This window comes from Bombina bombina, chromosome 9 (genome assembly GCF_027579735.1).
Source record: "Bombina bombina isolate aBomBom1 chromosome 9, aBomBom1.pri, whole genome shotgun sequence".
NCBI classification, from domain to species: Eukaryota; Metazoa; Chordata; class Amphibia; order Anura; family Bombinatoridae; genus Bombina; species Bombina bombina.
In genome coordinates, this window is record NC_069507.1 from 68,387,929 (window position 1) to 68,408,796 (window position 20,868).

Genomic DNA, 20,868 nt, shown 5'->3' on the forward strand with positions numbered 1-20,868 from the left:
TTTTAATGAGTCATATAAACTAGCTTGTTTGTGCCTAGCCCTGTATATTGTTCAAATGTTAATCATTTCCAATGAAAGCTGGATCCCTATTTGTTATATATCAAATTAGCATGTAGCTAATAACCAGGTACACTGTGTAACAGAACAGCAGTATTTGGCTTTCCACTGAGACACAGAAACAAAAGGTCATAGTGCATGCACAGACAGTAGTTTAACAGTGCAGTCAGTACTTACGGGTAGATCCGGATTCCGGTCCCCAGTCCAGATCAGAATAGATCACGTCACACTCACTACTTGCTGCCTGCAACTCAGTCGCTCGTCGTCCCGCTCTGTCTCTCTCTTCCTCCTCACTTGCGCAGTCACCAGTGTTGTGTGAGTTGCTCCTACCCTCTAGCCTGTTCATCTCCGGTCACGTTCCTCCTGGACTGGTGCAGCAGCCATGTGTCAGCTCAGCAAGTTGAGGAACATGACCGGTCTAGAGGGGAGGGTGACTGTAAGGTGTTGGCTGTCTGCTGCTCAGACTGATGAGATCATCATGGTGGGGTCACAATGGGGCCATGCAATGTTGAGAGACCCAAGACCTGGCTTCAGCCAGCCAGCTGATCATGTGTGTGGGGGGGTGCGTGTCGTGCACGTGCATGACGCACTCTGACTACTCCTGCAGCCTGCCCCAGACTGAGGCGGTACTGTGTCAGTCAGTCAGACATGGTATATATTAATTATACACAGAGTAATAGGCAGCTTAGCCTACACGTCACTACTGACTCACTACTGAAATAAACAAATAAAAAAAGTATTATACACTATTTACACAACAGGATTACAGCTGAGCTGCCTGTGTGGTGTAACCCCCTCTTAGGGTGTCACCCGGGTACGGTCCGCACCCCCCGCACCCCGCCAGTGACGGCACTGAGTTCATTATTAACTTAACTTAAATGGACAGTAAACACTTGTAATATAAAATGTTAAATTATGTGTAGAAAATAAATTGTCCATAATTAGTCTCAGCAGGTGTGATCAGATAAGAAACCTCAAAACGATGTATATGTTTACTAACATAATGACCGTTGCTAGCCTTGCCTACTTCAGTAACAAGTCTTGATTAGCTGTTTCAAATAATGTAGGTGGTGGTTGGAGTTTAGCTATTGAAAAATAATTGCAGCAAACAAGATGTTAATACATTTAAAACATTTTTATAAACAAGACGACAAAAGAAATCCTGTAATTACAAAATGTTTACTGTCCTAAAACTCTGCTATGACTACTACGCTCTCCATATTTATCAAAAAAGCTGTCAAAAAGCCGTGCACCAAGTACGGGACGATGAGCAGCGGACTGTTGTTAACTAACAGTCATCGATCTCTTTGCTATTCAGCCTTTTCCCAGCTTTATTTATATCCTGTCACTAAACACCGCCACTATACTAAAATGTTTAACCCCTATCCCACTGCTCCCGGAGCCCACCGCAACTCAAATAAAGTTATTTACCCCTATCCTGCCGCTCCCGGAGCTCTCTGCAACTAAATAAATGTATTAACCTCTAAACCGCCAGCCCCCCACATCGCCATAAACTAAATTAAGCTATTAACCCCTAAACCTAACAACCTGCTAACTTTACATTAAAATTACCTCATCCCTATCTTATAATAAATTTAAACTTACCTTTAGAATTAAAATAAACTATATTAAGCTATCAATTAACCTACCCTATTATCCTACAATTACATTAAACTATATTAAACTAAATATTAATCTACCATAACTATTATACTAAACTTACATTAAACTACAAATTTAATTAACTATATTACATATTTAAAAACCTAACCCTACTCAAATGATTTAAATCTACTATAAAGAATTACTAAGTTACAAAAAACTAACAACTAAGTTACACAAAATAAAAAACACTGTTACAAAAAAACCAAAACACTAAATTACACAAAATAAAAATTAAATTATCAAATATTTAAACTAATTACACCTAATCTAACAGCCCTATGAAAATAAAAATGCCCCCCCAAAATAAAAAAAAAACCCTAGCCTACAATAAACTACCAATGGCCCTTAAAAGGGCCTTTTGCGGGCATTGCCCCAAAGAAATCAGCTCTTTTACCTGTAAAAAAAAATACAAACAACCCCCAACAGTAAAGCCCACCACCCACACAACCAAACCCCCCAAATAAAATTATATCTAAAAAACATAAGCTCCCTATTGCCCTGAAAAGGGCATTTGGATGGGCAGTGCCCTTAAAAGGGCATTTTAGCTCTTTTTCCACCCAAAGTCCCTAATCTAAAATTAAAACCCACCCAATAAACCCTTAAAAAGCCTAACACTAACCCCCGAAGATCCACTTACAGTTTTTGAAGACCCGACATCCATCCTCAACGAAGCGGCAGAAGTCCTCAGCGAAGCCGGCAGAAGTCTTCATCCAAGTGGGCTGAAGTCTTCATCCAAGCTTGCAGAAGTCTTCGTCCAGACGGCATCTTCTATCTTCATCCATCTGGCGCAGAGCGGCTCCATCTTCAATACATCTGGCGCGGAGCATCCTCTTCTTCCGACGTCTTCTGGAACAATGAAGTTTCCCTTTAAATGACGTCATCCAAGATCCATCCAATCAGCTAATAAAATGCAAGCTCAATCCTATTGTCTGATTGGATCAGCCAATAGGATGAAAGCTCAATCCTATTGGCTGATTGCAACAGCCAATAGGATTTTTTCCACCTTAATTCCTATTGGCTAATAGAATTCTATCAGCCATTCGGAATGTAAGGGACGCCATCTTGGATGACGTTATTTAAAGGGAAACTTCATTGTTCCAGAAGACGTTGGAAGAAGAGGATGCTCCGCGCCGGATGTCTTGAAGATGGAGCCGCTCCGCGCCGGATGGATGAAGATAGAAGATGCCGTCTGGATGAAGACTTCTGCCATCTTTGATGAATAGTTCGGCCTGCTTGGATGAAGACTTCTGGCGGCTTCGCTGAGGACTTCTGCCGCTTCATTGAGGATTGATGTTGGGTCTTCAAAAACTGTAAGTGGATCTTCGGGAGTTAGTGTTAGGTTTTTTTAAAGGGTTTATTGGGTGGGTTTTAATTTTAGATTAGGGACTTTGGGCGGAAAAGGAGCTAAATGCCCCTTTAAGGGCAATGCCCATCCAAATGCCCTTTTCAGGGCAATGGGGAGCTTAGGTTTTTTAGATAGAATTTTATTTGGGGGGTTTGGTTGTGTGGGTGGTAGATTTTACTGTTGGGGGGGTTGTTTGTATTTATTTATTTTTTACAGGTAAAAGAGCTGATTTCTTTGGGGCAATGCCCTGCAAAAGGACCTTGTGGTAGTTTATTGTAGGCTAGGGTTTTTTTTATTTTGGGGGGGCTTTTTTATTTTCATAGGGCTATTAGATTAGGTGTAATTAGTTTAAATATTTGATAATTTATTTTTTATTTTGTGTAATTTAGTGTTTAATTTTTTTTGTAACTTAGTGTTTGTTATTTTGTATAACTTAGTTGTTAGTTTTTTGTAACTTAGTAATTCTTTATTGTAGATTTAAATAACTTGAGTAGGGTTAGGTTTTTAAATATATAATATAGTTCATTTAATTTGTAGTTTAATGTAATTTTAGTAAAATAGTTAGTGTAGGTTAATTAATAGTTTAATATAGTTTATTTTAATTCTAAAGGTAAGTTTTTAAATTTATTATAAGATAGGGATGAGTTAATATTTAATGTAAAGTTAGCGGGTTGTTAGGTTTAGGGGTTAATAGCTGAATTTAGTTTATGGCGATGTGGGGGGCTAATAGTTTTAGTAAGTGGTAGTGATGTGGGAGGCCAGGGGTTTAGGGGTTAATACATTTAGTTAGTTGCAGTGGGCTCCGGGAGCGAACGTTTAGGGGTTAATAACTTTATTTAGTTGTGGCGGGGTCCGGGAGCGGCAGAATAGGGGTTAATAACATTATGTAGGTTGTGGTGGGGTCTGGGAGCCGGCGGTACAGGGGTTAATAACATTATGTAGGTTGCAGTGGGGTACACGAGCGGCAATATAGGGGTTAATAACATTATGTAGGTTGCGGTGGGGTATGGGAGTGGCGGTATAGGGGTTAATAACTTTATTTAGGTGCAGTGGGGTCCGGGAGTGGCGGTATAGGGGTTAATAACATTATGTAGGTGGCGGCAATGTCGGGGCGGCAGATTAGGGGTGTTTAGACTCAGGGCTTATGTTGGGGTGTTAGGTATAAACGTTACTTTTATTCTAGCATAGAAATCAATGGGATATCTGGCAGCATCGAACATAAGCTTTCGCTGCTTTCAGACTCCCATTGATTCCTATGGCATCTGCGGCCTCCAGGGTTGCGGATTGAAAACCAGGTACGCTGGGCTGGAATAGTGGCGAGCGTACCTGTTAGCAGTTTGATAACTTGCAAAAGTAGTCAGATAGTGCCAAATGTGTATTCGGAACATCTGTAATGATATAAGCATTGATCTGTGTCGGATTGAGACCGGCGGATCGTATGTTACGTCATAGATTTCAACTTTTGCCGGTCTATAGGCTTTGATAAATAAGGTGAATCAGGCTCACCACAATTACGCTGCGGAATTCCAGCGTATTTGCGGTTGACGGCTTAATAAATATCCCTCTTATAGTCATAATGAAAAATAATATTATAACAAACTGTTATTTTCTTGATATAACATAAATGAAAGTTGTTTTCATTCAATCAAATCGCAAATAACAACAGAAACTGAGAAAACATACAGCAATTGAAAGTATGGCCTATTCACGAGAGCACCTTCTCTTCGGTTGACGTTTGTACTCCTCCTCTGGGGCATCTCTCGTCACTGTCCAACAGTAGTCAGCAAACATAAAAGCGTTTCACCTACCCTGATATCTTTGTTCCATTGCTGAAATGCCTTGGTGGAACCACTTACTATGCTCATGACTCTCTGCACTGCAGTTGTCAGGGAAGAAGTCCAGATGAGAGTCAAGAAAGTGGATTTTGAGCGACATGTTGCAGCCTAATTGATGATACTTTTCTAGAAGTTTGTTCCCAAGCTCAACGTAGTTTCCAGCTCCTTGGTTACCCAAGAAGCCGTGCACAACATCTTTAAACGCTTCCCAAGCCCCTTTCTTATTACACTTGGGCTATATCTCGTAACCGATAGTTAACTGAGAGATTTAAATGTCATATTTGTTTATCGCATGCTGAAATCAATTAGAAGTATTTTCAAGTCAGAAACATTTTCATTACTGAGCCTTGTTATATTCCCTTGATATTCATTGCACAAAAAACATACATGCTATTGTGTAATGTAACATTAAAAAAACATATTATGCTCAGCTCTTTTCTTTCAGTCAAGCATTGCAGCTAGAGTGGAGTTTGATTTGTTAAACAATTTGTTAAACTAAGCAGAGCTAAATAAACACAGCCCATATTTGTTCTATACATTTCTTTTATGGATGTTTTCATAAAGTTGTATTTGCTTTCTGAGCACCCCAGACCAAGCAGAAAATCTGCAAGTTTTTATGCGAGTGTAAAACTGTGTGTTAATTTGGGCAAGATGGTGCTTGCACTAAATATGTTTTTATTAAAACAGGTGGAGAACAGTCCTTCAGAGTTTGCACTTTATCTACTTCATGAGACAGGAGGTAAGTTATTCAAATATATACATTGCTAATCATTAAAACAGTAGATTTAAGCCTTGTTTTGTTTTGTATATCCCGGTAGTTTTATTTTAAACATTTTTAAATAAAGCTTCTTTGAATTTGAATGCAAGCTTAATATGAGTTTGTTTCACACTGATTGTGGTATCTAGCTTAGTCACCTCAAAAACTGCTGCAAGCCAGAAAGCCATATGGAAAGTATTTTCGGAGTTAAATAATATATATATATATATATATATATATATATATAGTATATTTTTTGCTTTCTTAGTTTTGAAAGATTATATTAAACACATTTTTGTCTCAGTTTATTTAATTCCTGCTAGAATTTCAAAATTATAAATGAACACACTACATAACAAATATTACATGTATAAAAAACAAACAAAAAAATGACAGTTAAACAAAAAAAAGGGGGGGGGGATAGAAAAATATAACTAATTTACTCATAATAAATAATTGTCTGGCCTCCGTGCTAATTCTGTACTTGATGGATAGTCTATTTTAATAATGGGGAATACAATGAGGAATCAGATTACAATTGTAAATATTTAGGATATACTGAAAAATGGCTAAAAGAAATATTGGTGTGCCAATCAAAATATTTTTATAAAATGAAATGTAATTTTATAAATTAAATAAAAATACTCGGCTAGATTTAGAGTTGGGCGGTAGCCGTGAAAACCAGCGTTAGAGGCTCCTAACGCTGGTTTTTACCGCCCGCTGGTATTTGGAGTCAGTCAGGAAAGGGTCTAACGCTCACTTTCCAGCCGCGACTTTTCCATACCGCAGATCCCCCTACGCCATTTGCGTATCCTATCTTTTCAATGGGATCTTTCTAAGGCCGGTATTTAGAGTCTTGGCTGAAGTGAGCGTTAGAAATCTAACGACAAAACTCCAGCCGCAGAAAAAAGTCAGTAGTTAAGAGCTTTCTGGGCTAACGCCGGTTTATAAAGCTCTTAACTAATGTGCTCTAAAGTACACTAACACCCATAAACTACCTATGCACCCCTAAACCGAGGCCCCCCCACATCGCCGCCACTCTATTAAAAATTTTTAACCCCTAATCTGCCGACCGCAAACCGCCGCCACCTACGTTATCCCTATGTACCCCTAATCTGCTGCCCCTAACACCGCCGACCCCTACATAATATTTATTAACCCCTAATCTGCCGCCCCCGCTATCGCTGACACCTGCATATTTTTTTTAACCCCTAATCTGCTGCTCCTTACACCGCCGCAACCTACATTATATTTAATAGCTAAAATAGTTAAAATAATAACAAAATTACCTGTAAAATAAATCCTAACCTAAGTTACAATTAAACCTAACACTACACTATCATTAAATAAATTAAATACAATACCTACAAATAACTACAATTAAATAAACTAACTAAAGTACAAAAAATAAAAAAGAACTAAGTTACAAAAAATAAAAAAATATTTACAAACATTAGAAAAATATTACAACAATTTTAAACTAATTACACCTACTCTAAGCCCGCTAATAAAATAACAAAGACCCCCAAAATAAAAAAAAATGCCCTACCCTATTCTAAATTTAAAAAGTTCAAAGCTCTTTTACCTTACCAGCCCTGAAAAGGGCCATTTGCGGGGAATGCCCCAAATAATTCAGCTCTTTTGCCTGTAAAAAAAACCCATACAATACCCCCCCCAACATTACAACCCACCACCCACATACCCCTAATCTAACCCAAACCCCCCTTAAATAAACCTAACACTAAGCCCCTGAAGATCTTCCTACCTTATCTTCACCATGCCAGGTTCACCGATCCGTCCTCCGAAGTCTTCATCCAAGCCTCCGTCTTCATCCAAGCCCAAGCGGGGGCTGGCGATCCATAATCCGGCTGAAGTCTTCTATCAAGCGGCGGCTGAAGAGGTCCAGAAGAGGCTCCAAAGTCTTCCTCCTATCCGGGCAGAAGAGTAGATCCGGACCGGCAACCATCTTTTCCAAAGCGGTGACAAGCGGCTCCATGTTGAAGACCTCCGGCGCGGATCCATCCTCTTCTTGCGACGTCCTAAGTCCGAATGAAGGTTCCTTTAAGGGACGTCATCCAAGATGGCGTCCCTCGAATTCCGATTGGCTGATAGGATTCTATCAGCCAATCGGAATTAAGGTAGGAAAATTCTGATTGGCTGATGGAATCAGCCAATCAGATTCAAGTTCAATCCGATTGGCTGATCCGATCAGCCAATCAGATTGAGCTCGCATTCTATTGGCTGTTCCGATCAGCCTTAGGACGTCACAAGAAGAGGATGGATCCGCGCTGGAGGTCTTCAACATGGAGCCGCTTGTCACCGCTTTGAAGAAGATGGTTGCCGGTCCGGATCTACTCTTCTGCCCGGATAGGAGGAAGACTTTGGAGCCTCTTCTGGACCTCTTCAGCTGCCGCTTGATAGAAGACTTCAGCCGGATTATGGATCGCCAGCCCCCGCTTGGGCTTGGATGAAGACGGAGGCTTGGATGAAGACTTCGGAGGACGGATCGGTGAACCTGGCATGGTGAAGATAAGGTAGGAAGATCTTCAGGGGCTTAGTGTTAGGTTTATTTAAGGGGGGTTTGGGTTAGATTAGGGGTATGTGGGTGGTGGGTTGTAATGTTGGGGGGGGTATTGTATGTTTTTTTTTACAGGCAAAAGAGCTGAATTATTTGGGGCATGCCCCGCAAATGGCCCTTTTCCGGGCTGGTAAGGTAAAAGAGCTTTGAACTTTTTTAATTTAGAATAGGGTAGGGCATTTTTTTATTTTGGGGGTCTTTGTTATTTTATTAGGGGGCTTAGAGTATGTGTAATTAGTTTAAAATTGTTGTAATATTTTTCTAATGTTTGTAAATATTTTTTTATTTTTTGTAACTTAGTTGTTTTTTATTTTTTGTACTTTAGTTAGTTTATTTAATTGTAGTTATTTGTAGGTATTGTATTTAATTTATTTAATGATAGTGTAGTGTTAGGTTTAATTGTAACTTAGGTTAGGATTTATTTTACAGGTAATTTTGTTATTATTTTAACTGTTTTAGCTATTAAATAGTTATTAACTATTTAATAGCTATTGTACCTGGTTAAAATAAATACAAAGTTGCCTGTAAAATAAATATTAATCCTAAAATAGCTACAATATAATTATAATTTATATTGTAGCTATATTAGGGTTTATTTTACAGGTAAGTATTTAGCTTTAAATAGGATAATTTTTTTAATAAGAGTTAATTTATTTAGTTAGATTTAAATTATATTTAACTTAGGGGGGTGTTAGTGTTAGGTTTAGACTTAGCTTTAGGGGTTAATACATTTATTATAGTAGCGGCGAGCTCCGGTCGGCAGATTAGGGGTTAATAATTGAAATTAGGTGTCGGCGATGTTAGGGAGGGCAGATTAGGGGTTAATACTATTTCTTATAGGGTTATTGAGGCGGGAGTGAGGCGGATTAGGGGTTAATAACTTTATTATAGTAGCGGTGAGATGCGGTCGGCAGATTAGGGGTTAATTATTGTAGGTAGCTGGCGGCGACGTTGTGGGGGGCAGATTAGGGGTTAATAAATATAATATAGGGGTCGGCGGTCTTAGGGGCAGCAGATTAGGGGTACATAGGGATAATGTCGGTTGCGGCGGTGTACGGAGCGGCAGATTAGGGGTTAATAATAAAATGCAGGGGTCAGCGATAGCGGGGGCGGCAGATTAGGGGTTAATAAGTGTAAGGTTAGGGGTGTTTAGACTTGGGGTACATGTTAGGGTGTTAGGTGCAGACTTAGGAAGTGTTTCCCCATAGGAAACAATGGGGCTGCGTTAGGAGCTGAACGCTGCTTTTTTGCAGGTGTTAGGTTTTTTTTCAGCTCAAACTGCCCCATTGAGCACGTTTTTTAAGCTGGCCGCGTCCGTAAGCACCGCTGGTATCGAGAGTTGCAGTTGCGGTAAGTATGCTATACGCTCCTTTTTTGGAGCCTAACGCAGCCCTTCTGTGAACTCTAAATACCAGCGGTATTTAAAAGGTGCGGCCAGAAAAAAGCACGCGTAGCTAACGCACCCCTTTGGCCGCAAAACTCTAAATCTAGGCGACTGTGTTTAAAGTGTTTTTGTATTTATTCATATTTTGTTAATTATCCAGTGTTCCAGTGTCAGCTATAAATTTGATGTGCCATATTTTTTCAAAATTTATAAATACAGAGCATAATGAATAAATCTAAGACATTCAGCTAGATTACGAGTTTGTCGTTATGAGTGAAAAAGCAGCGTTATGGCCCATAACGCTTCATTTTCCCTAACGCTGCTATTACAAGTCTTGTCAGTATAGGTGTACCGCACACCTTTTAGCCAATCTAAAGTAAGTAGTTATGAGTTTTATGTTACAAAGCTGTACCATAAAACTCATAACTAAAGTGTTAAAATGTATGCTAACACCCATAAACTACCTATTAACCCCTAAACCGAGGCCCTCCCGCATCACAAACACTATAATAAATGTATTAATCCCTAATCTGTTGCTCTGAACATCGCTGCCACTATTAAAATGCATTAACCCTGACATCGTCGCCACTATAATAAACCTATTAACCCCTAAACTGCCGCCCTCCTGCATCGCAAACACTATTTAAATATTATTAACCCCTAATCTGTCATCCACCCACACCGCCACTATAATAAACCTATTAACCTCTAAACTGCAAGCCCCCCACAACGGAATATACTTAAATAAACTAACCCCTAAACCGAAAGCCCCCACAACAAAATATACTAAAATAAAATATTAACCCCTAAACCTAACGCCCCCCTAACTTTATATTAAAATTATAATTTCCCTATCTTAAATTAAATTAAAATTTACCTGTCAAATTAAATTAATTTTAAACTAACAATTAAACTAAGATAATTATTAAACTACAATTAAACTAACTACCAATTAAATTAAACTAAACTACACATTAAAGAAATCCTAACAGTACTCTAGAAATTACAAAAAGTATCTAATTACAAAAAAATTACGAAAAATAAGAAACAAATGATCAAAAATAAAAAAGAATTACACCTAATCTAATAGCCCTATCAAAATACCCCCCCCAATAAAAAAAAACCTAGCCTACAATAAACTACCAGTGGCCCTTAAAAGGGCCCTTTGTGGGGCATTGCCCCAAAGATATCAGCTCTTTTACCTGTAAAAAAAAAAAAATACAAACACCCCCCAACAGTAAAACCCACCACCCCCACAACGAACCCCCCAAATAAAATAACTATCTAAAAAAACTAATCTTTAATTAGTTAGTGTTAGGTTTTTTTATAGTAGGGAAAAGGAAGGCGCCAATAGGGTAATATCGCTAAAACCCAGATAAAAGTACAGAGATGGAAGAAACCAATACTCACAAACCAAGCGGCAATATGGCGTGCCTGAAACAGCAATCCGGGACCTCAAACGTCGCCCGGAAGACATACAAAGGCAGCAGCTAATCCTCGAGCCGGGCCGGGTTCCGTAAGGCCAATCAGGATCTCTGGAGAGTGACACACCTTCCTCCTTGTGCGCCGAAGATCTGTACACTAACGGAGGAACAGGCGAATAGCAGTAAACAGTGTCCGCAACTCCAGCTAGCCAAAAATTGCACAGTCCACAAATGGATAGAGGGGAGAGCAAACTCCAGCAGGGTAAAGTTAAAACAATTTTATTAAAATGTTTTAAAATCAAAGCATCAAAGCAACGCGTTTCTCGGCTACACAGAGCCGTTTCATCAGGCTGTTAAACGGCTCTGTGTAGCCGAGAAACGCGTTGCTTTGATGCTTTGATTTTAAAACATTTTTTAAAATAGTGCCGCTTGGTTTGTGAGTATTGGTTTCTTCCATCTCTGTACTTTTATCTGGGTTTTAGCGATATTACCCTATTGGCGCCTTCCTTTTCCCTACTACAGATTCTTTCTTCGTGGACACACGTTACAGAAGAGCGGCCTTCCTATTGGATTACTCGGACAGACCTCCATTAGTACTACCCTGGGCGCACCTCCGTCAGGAACTAGCTTCAACTGACTTTACTTAGGTTTTTTTAAGGGTTTTTTGAGTGGGTTTTATTTTTAGTTTAGGGTATGGGCATGTAAAAGAGCTAAATGCCCTTTTAAGGGCAATGCCCATACAAATGCCCTTTTTGAGGCAATAGGGAGCTTCATTTTTTTAGATAGTTATTTTATTTGGGGGGGGTGGTTGTGGGGGTGGTGGGTTTTACTGTTGGGGCGTGTTTGTATTTTTTTTTTTACAGGTAAAAGAGCTTATATGTTTGGGGCAATGCCCCACAAAAGGCCCTTTTAAGGGCCATTGGTAGTTTATTGTAGGCTAGGGTTTTTTTATTTTGGGGGGGCTTTTTATTTTGATAGGGCTATTAGATTAGGTGTAATTCTTTTTATTTTTGATAATTTGTTTCTTATTTTTTGTAATTTTAGTGTTTATTTTTTTGTAATGTTAGGTTTTAGTGTAAGGCAGATTAGGTTTTATTTCACAGGTTAGTTTGTATTTATTTTAACTAGGTAGTTAGTAAATAGTTAATAACTATTTACTGACTAGTCTAAGTAGTTAAAATAAATACAAACCTGTGAAATAAAACCTAAGCTAGCTACAATATAACTATTAGTTATATTGTAGCTAGCTTAGGTTTTATTTTACAGGTTAGTTTGTATTTAGTTTTAAATAGGAATTATTTAGTTAATAATTGTGACTTGTAGTGATGTGGGAGGCCAGAGGTTTAGGGGTTAATAACTTTAGTATAGTGGTGGCGACATCGGGAGTGGCAGATTGGGGGTTAATAGTTTTATGTAGGGGGTGGCAGATTAGGGGTTAATAACTGTATGTAGGTGGGGGCGATATCGGGGGCGGCAGATTAGGGGTTAATAACTGTATTTAGGTGTCGGCGATGCCAGGGGCAGCAGATTATGGGTTTATGTTAGGGTGTTAAAATTAAACTTAATTTTTTATTTCCCTATAGACATCAATGGGGCTGCGTTACGAAGCTTTTCATTCCGCGATCGTAGGTGTTAGGCTTTTTTTTTTGCTGGCGGCTCTCCCCATTGATGTCTATGGGGAAATCATGAACAAGCACGTCAAAGCAGCGCTTAATTTCTGTGCGGTATGGAGCTCAATGCAACCATATCGCCCGCACAAACCTGCTTTTTTAAAACTCGTGATACCAGCACTATAGGGAGGTGAAATAACGCTGCTTTTGTGGCGGTCGTTAAAATCCCTATAGCGCTCAAAACTGGTAATCTAGCTGATAGAGTGTTAAAATACTATATTCAGTTGTATGCAAAAGTTTAGGCACCCCTGACAATTTCCATGATTTTCATTTATAAATAATAGGGTGTTTGGATCGCCAATTTCATTTTGATCTATCAACAAAATGAAGGACACAGTAATAGTTCAGTAGTGAAATGAGGTTTATTGGATTAACAGAAAATGTGCAATATGCATCCAAACAAAATTCGACAGGTGCATAAATTTGGGCACCCCAACAGAAATATTGCAATAATATTTAGTAGAGCCTCCTTTAGCAGAAATAACAGCCTCTATGCACTTCATAAAGCCTGTAATGAGTGTCTGGATTCTGGATGAAGGTATTTTGGACCATTCCTCCTTGCGAAACATCTCCAGTTCAGTTAGGTTTGATGGACAGCCCGCTTCAAATCACCCCACAGATTTTCCATGATATTCAGGTCTGGGGACTGGGATGGCCATTCCAGAACATTGTACTTGTCCCTCTGCATAAATTCCAGAGTAGATTTTGAGCAGTGTTTTGGGTCGTTGTCTTGTTGAAATATCCAGCCCCGGCGTAACTTCAACTTTGTGACTAATTCCTCAACATTATTCTCAAGTATCTGCTGATATTGAGTGTAATCCATGCGACCCTCAACTTTAACAAGATTCCCAGTACCGGAACTGGCTACACAGCCCCACAGCATGATAGAACATCCACCAAATTTTACTGTGGGTAGCAAGTGTTTGTCTTGGAAGCTGTTTTCTTTTGCCGCCATGCATAACGCCCCTTGTTATGACCAAATAACTCAATCTTTGTTTCATCAGTCCACAGCACCTTCTTCCAAAATGAAGCTGGCTTGTCCAAATGTACGTTTGCATACCTCAAGCGACTCTGTCTGTTGCGTGTGTGCAGAAAAAGCTTCTTTCGCATCACTCTCCTATACAGCTTCTCCTTGTGCAAAGTGTGATGCACAGTGACACCATCTGCAGCAAGATGATGTTGTAGGTCTTTGGAGGAGGTCTGTCGGCTGTTTTTGACCGTTCTCACCATCCTTTGCCTCTCCGATATTTTACTTGGCCTGCAACTTCTGCCTTAACAAGAACTGTGCCTGTGGTCTTCCATTTCCTCACTATGTTCCTCACAGTGTACACTGACCTCTTAAATCTCTGCAATAGCTTTTTGTAGCCTTCCCCTAAACCATAATGTTGAACAATCTTTGTTTTCAGGTCATTTGAGAGTTGTTGTGAGGCCCCATGTTGCCACTCTTCAGAGGAAAGTCAAAGAGAACAACAACTTGCAATTGGCCACCTTAACCCCTTAATGACCACAATGTACCCTGTATGTCACTGGTCGTTAAGGGTTTTTTCAGGACATAATAGCACAAGTCTAGCAAGAACACGCTATTAATTCCCTCCCTCCAGCAGGCTTTGTGGAATAGAGCAGTCTCAACGCTGGTGGCAAGACCGTGCTATAAAACAATCAAGTCCCAAAAAAAGGCCAGCGACATACAGGGTACGTCGCTGGTCTTTAAGGGGTTAAATACCTTTTCTCATAATTGGATGCACCTGTCTTTGAAGTTCAAGGCTTAATGGGCTCACCAAACCAATTGTTTGTTCCAATTAATCAGTTCTAGGTAGTTACAGGTATTCAAATCAACAAAATGACAAGGGTGCCCAAATGTATGCACCTGTCTAATTTTGTTTTGATGCATATTGCACATGTTCTGTTAATCCAATAAACCTAATTTCACTACTGAAATATTACTGTGTCCTTCAGTTATTTGATAGATCAAAATGAAATTGCTGATCCAAACACCCAATTATTTATAAATGAAAATCATGGAAATTGTCAGGGGTGCCTAAATGTTTGCATACAACTGTGTGTATGTATATATAAATATATATATATATATATATATATATATATATATATATATATATATATATATATATATAATATATATTTTTTATTATTATATTTTACAAAGTGGTATATTGTTCTAAAAATAAATAAATACCCAATGCAAATATTTTACATGTTTGAAATCTTTATCATAAAATGTATTTAGGTGGATTAATTTAGAATAACAAGTTTATGACAGTGTAATGTTAACAAAGCAACATTTTATTTCCTTCTCAGTAATTTAAAATAATTTATATATTAGTTAAATTATAGCTATAGGGTTAAGTATATAAACCAGATAAAGTTTGTATCTATGGGCTCACAATACTTTTACTATGATATCTCTTAAAAATGTTAGCTGAAAAAACCCACTGACAAGAAGGTATGGCTTCCTGTCATGTTTTGTCCTTCCAATGCACCACAGATTACATTTTAACATCCGGTAATCACCTGCCTTATAACCTTGCGTTCACAGTATTCATTATAGTATTTATTATAGCAGAATGCCATAATGGGAGAATACTTGTTTTATGACAGATTATACAAGTAAGATTGATAGATAATAATAAAAATCCAGACACCTTCAAATCCACAACATCACCCTTATAATGCTCCAGTCCGATTTCTACCTTCTTATTGAGATATAATGGAAGTTTTATACCCTTCTTGGTTTTGTTGGAAATGTTTGTTTTATTTGGATTGCCTTTTTTATTATTTTTTAATCTACAAAAGAGTTTGGGTTTATGTAAGATTAAGTCAGTCTCCAGCGATCACTCAAGTTTGTTGGTACAGCATAATGTTTGCCCCACTATACAGCTGCCTTTAGACTATGCCGGAAACCTTATGGAGTGCCAAAACCAGCACATTTGTTTAAAGGGAAAGTCTACAGCAGAATTTGTTATTGTTTAAAAAGATAGATAATCTCTTTATTATCCATTCCCCAGTTTTACATAACCAACAAAGTTATATTAATATACTTTTTACCTCTGTGATTGCCTTATATCCAAGGCTCTGCAGACTGCCCCCTTATTTCAGTATTTTAAAAGACTTGCATTGTAGCCAATCCGTGCTGACTCCAAGGTAACTCCACGAGCGTGAGCACAATGTTATCTATATGGCACACATAAACTAATGCCCTCTAGTTGTCAAAAGATTTTAAAATGCATTCAGATAAGAGGTGGCCTTCAAGGGCTAAAAAAATTGCATATGAGCCTCCTAGGTTTAGCTTTCAACTAAAATACCAAGAGAACAAAGCAAAATTGATTATAAAAGTAAATTGGAAAGTTGCTTAAAATTACATGCCCTATGTGAATCATGAAAGTTTATTTTTGACTAGACTGTCCCTTTAAGAAAGAACATATTTGTCACCATTACCTTCCTTCTTTATACTCAGTCCCCATGATTATATTATCTATCCACCCATCTTTTAATCCTGCTGGTCACTTACTGACTACCTCAGAGTTGGGCTAGCCATAGGAGTGGTGGTGAAATAAAAAATAAAAATAGGGCCACATTCCAGTGTGGTGAATCTGAGACAAAAAAAAAAAAAAAAAAACTCATAATCTTTGAGTCTATGAACTTGCCTTAAGAGTCTTAAAAAGTTACTGCCTAGTAGAATGTATGGGGTAAACCATTAAAAAGCAGGGATCCTAAATCATGATTAATTCATTGCAAGTTGCAAACTTGTCCGTATTGAATATAATTGCCACACGTGTAACAAATCATAGCTGCCCCTGGTTGTAACCAAACATTCAGTGATAGTATGAGTTGTGAAATAACAAAAAAAGACACCGGATATTTTTGTGGGGTGACTTAACTTGTTGCAACCTGTAATTCACGGTCATCCTCTGGCATCTGTACCCCACTACTGGTACAGCCATAGCAATGTAGCATCTAAGGATACTTTTCAATAAATAAAACACATGAAAATATATATATATTTTTTAAATATCTCAAAAGATTCTATAGCATGTTGGATTTAATTGCCAATTCATAAAGCCTATGTGAATTAGAGCGTGTCACTACAGCTGGGGCTGTAACGATACAAAGACAGAGAAACTGAAGCAACATGGTCTTCACTGTACATATTCACACACAATAATTATGTCTAATTTGTTTGCATTAGTTTTTGACTTATATGGAAGAAAAGTTTTGTGAACTAAAGATACAGATTAACGCTTGCATATTTTATACGTTAGGACTCCATCTCCACCTGTGCTATAATAACTTACCAATATTAATAACTTTCAAGTGTAGCTATCAAGAAAGACTGAAAGCTCTTTTTCTTACTAATAAAGTCAAAATGCTTATTTTACCTCTTCAACATGGTGGAAGGTAAATCTACAACTATGTGCTGTCACTCATTGTGAACAAAGATTTATCACTACATAAAATATCTTGTTTTATTTTATTTTGTATTTGTGATTGACTAAGCTGCATAATGTCCTGTCCTCTTCTCCCTGTCCAGAACGAACCAAATTAGGAGATACAGAGTTTCCACTGATCTGCAGGATACTACATGGCCCTTGTGAAAGGATAGCCAAAATATTTCTCATGGAGACTGACCTGGGAGAGGAGGTGTCACATGATGTAAGGTTTAGTGTTTGCAGCTGATATGTCCATGGATTGGGCACTAATATGTATGTGTAGATGTATGATGGGAAAAGGAGAAGTATGTGTGTCATAACAGATGTATGTTTCAGATATTTGACTTTTATGGCAAATGCATTGGAGGGAAAAGTAGTCTCTTGTATAATAAGCACTCAGGCAGTGTATGACTACATGTGTTCCAGCAGTAGTTGTATTAGGTGTGAGCAGTTCTGTGTGATATGAAAATTGCAAAGGTAGTGTGTGGATATTTTTGTTCTGGCTAGTGCACTTGCTGAATGCATTGGGTATGTGCAGCATTTGTGTTACCTTAAATGCATAAGGAATTAAGGGCTCTTTGTGTTATGGTATGTTCATCTCTGTGTTACTGTAAATGCACCCAAAATTAGATACTTTTTGTAAGTTCAGTAAGTGCACAAGGAATGTTTTTGTTAAGTACACATAGAATGAGGCACTGTGTGTGCTATGGTAGGTGTATTAGGAATGTACAGATCTCTGTATTACTAGAAGTACAAAGTGAATGAGTGTCTGTGTGTGCTATGGTAGGTGTATTAGGTATGTGTAGATCTCTGTATTACTATAAGTACAAAGTGAATGAGTGTCTGTGTGTACTATGTAGGTGTATTAGGTATGTTCAGATTTCTGTATTACAGTAAGTGCACAGCTAATGTGTGCTATGTAGGTGTAGTGGGTATGAGCATATGTTATCATAAATACCTGGGATTGGGATGAACTGCACGTTATTGTAAGTGCAAGAGTTAAGATGAGGGCACAAAGAAGTGTATGCAATTGAAATGTTTTGTTTAAGAGTTGTATACATAAAAAAAGCATTCTTGATATAATTTGAGGGAAGGTTCAGACAGGACAGGATAAAACTTTCAAGACACTTTCTGTTCCGTAGAATGTATTTCAAACATCTCAACATGGTCATCAGTTTACTAACGCTCATAACTATCAGACACAGGACATGTTTGTGAGAAAAAAAGTGTCTCATCAGCTAAAATAGTTTCATACTGAAGCTGTAGATCTTTAACTGTAAAATAATAGAAATACATTTACATTTTATGATGAGGTCTGGTGAGTGTATAGGGATTTGGTGGTCTTCTTTGGAATGTATTTCGAGCACTTTATTTAATAACAGTAAATTTATATTTATTATATAAAAGGTTATCATTGTAGAACATGTTTTGTTAAGGTGTAGATGACACCAAGAATTTTATATATATATATATATATATATATATATATATATATATATATATATATATATATATATATATATACATACAAAAAGCGTGAGAGAGTAGGTAATATTGCTATAATATATTCTCAATGGTGCCACCCTTCAAGAAAATTATAATATATATAGAGAAAGAAAAATATACCAGGATATATATTAATACCCTAGATCAGCAAGGGATTAAAAAAGGCACACAGAGGAAATTTTCCAATACACAATTTATTTCCCAAAATACAATTCAGTATAAAAAGTATTATCTGTCAGTGTAAAAACACCACAGCAGAAAGCGAATTCTAACTTAAAACATTTAAAGTGCAAAGTAACCTAATTCTCTCTCTGTTCTATATCAAGATAATACACCACTAAATGAAGGGGTTAATCAACACAGATAGTGTACAACCTAGGAATATACTTAACCAACTGGCAGGACATATGTAAACTAGGCAGCATGCATATATATATGAATAACTACAGTCCATACATAAATGTGATATAGGTTATGTTTGTAGTGCTTGAACGCTCTTGTAAGATAAAAGCACATCTCCTCAATATTGCATGATTCAAACCGCAGCTATTCCTGCTGCATATATAGTCATTCACAAATGTGACTCCTTAGTTGGAAAGAGACAGGTACTTAGCTTAGAGTTTTCCGTTCTGCTGTTCCCAACGGCTTTCAGCTTGCAAGCGCTTACGATGACTCCTTTTTATGTGACGTAGTCCAAAGTAGGAGTGGCGGAGTGTCACCAGGGACCGTGAGTGGCTGTAAGCGGAAGAAAACCTTTTCATAGGTCAGAAGACGCCCAGTTGAATCGGCATATCGCTGTGAAGCTTGTCAAAGTTTCTGACAAGGTGGGATACCAAGATGTATCGTATGTAATCACCTCTCATATAGGCAAGTCCTTACCGCATTCAAAAGCACACTTTCAAGCCGCTCACTCCACCACCATAGCTTAATCAGCACATAACTCAATCATTTGGACTGTCCTGCTGCATATGTGGAGCCAAAGTGTCTCTTTGTAAGCAGATGATTCAGGGAACAGGTTAGACTTTTGCACTGAAAATCAAATCCCAGAGTACAGTCAACTTATACCTGGGTTTCCAAACACATAGTGCCAACGCACGTTTCTCCCCCACCTCCAGTATGTGTTACAGGGGATCATCAGGGCATATAGAGTCCTCACCGGACATCCTATTTTATACAGATACCTAATTACTTACAGGTGATCCATCCAAGCAGCCTTGCAATTTCTTAAAGCTGTATTACATTTAACCCTGTATGAGTAAAGAATAAACAACAGAGCTCTATGTTGTGTAAAATACTTATTATTTGGTTCAACCTAATTCCTAGTTACCCCCAATATTTTCTACACAACAGAGATCAAATAGAATTCACCCTCAAATCTGGCATACACTACAAACGGATGCTTAACCATTAGAAATAATTATTTACATAAAGTGGGCAAATTCCAGCTTATCATTCAGACCTTTTGGGATTCTAGATCCCAATCTCTAAATCCATTTGGCCTCTTTTTGTAAGAGGACCCTGTCATTATTACCACCACGTCCATTCGTGATGCCTTTATCTATGATGGTAAATTTTAATGAATCTACATTGCCATTGTGTACAGTACAGAAATGTCTGGCAACATTTGTATCCCTGGAGTGAAGTATATCGTCTCTATGCTCCTGTACCCGGTCCTTCACCATTCTCTTGGTTTTTCCAACATAGAAGGCCAGGCAGCAGCACTGTAGAATATATATTACCCCTTCTGATCTGCAATTAAAGAAAAATTTTATATAAAAAATCTTTCCATCCTGGACAGAGAATTGTTTAGTGCTATCCATGTGGGCACAGTATACACAGTGCCCACATGGAAAGCTACCTTTGATACCTCTGTCCCTTAGGAATTGGCTTCTCACCAGTTTATCCTTTAAGCTCTGTGCCTTTCTGTCTGTTAGGAGTGGAGTATCTCCTATCACGCTTTTCACTTTATCATCTAGGGATAAGATGTGCCAATTTTCTTAAAAACTGACCTAATACTCTCCCATTGATTGTTGAAATTAGAAATAAATCTAATCTCACTTTTTTCTTTTTTGGGGTTATTTCGATACAAAAGGTCATCCCTAGACATATTTCTAGCTTTCCAGAGGGATTTCTTGAGACACTTATTTGAGTAACCTCTTTTTAGAAACCTCTCTTTCATCAGTGACGCATGAGTGTCAA

At 38.0% G+C, this 20,868-nt stretch overlaps 1 protein-coding gene across 1 annotated transcript in view; it reads left to right on the forward strand.

The window, feature by feature from the left end:
* The window catches only part of RASSF4 (Ras association domain family member 4), a 479,342-nt gene that overhangs the window by 432,205 nt on the left and 26,269 nt on the right, over nucleotides 1-20,868 (forward strand). Inside the window, exons 9-10 of the mRNA XM_053692194.1 lie at nucleotides 5,590-5,641; nucleotides 17,265-17,386. Of these exons, the coding sequence (XP_053548169.1) occupies nucleotides 5,590-5,641; nucleotides 17,265-17,386 (174 nt within the window). The remainder of the gene's footprint in view (nucleotides 1-5,589; nucleotides 5,642-17,264; nucleotides 17,387-20,868) is intronic.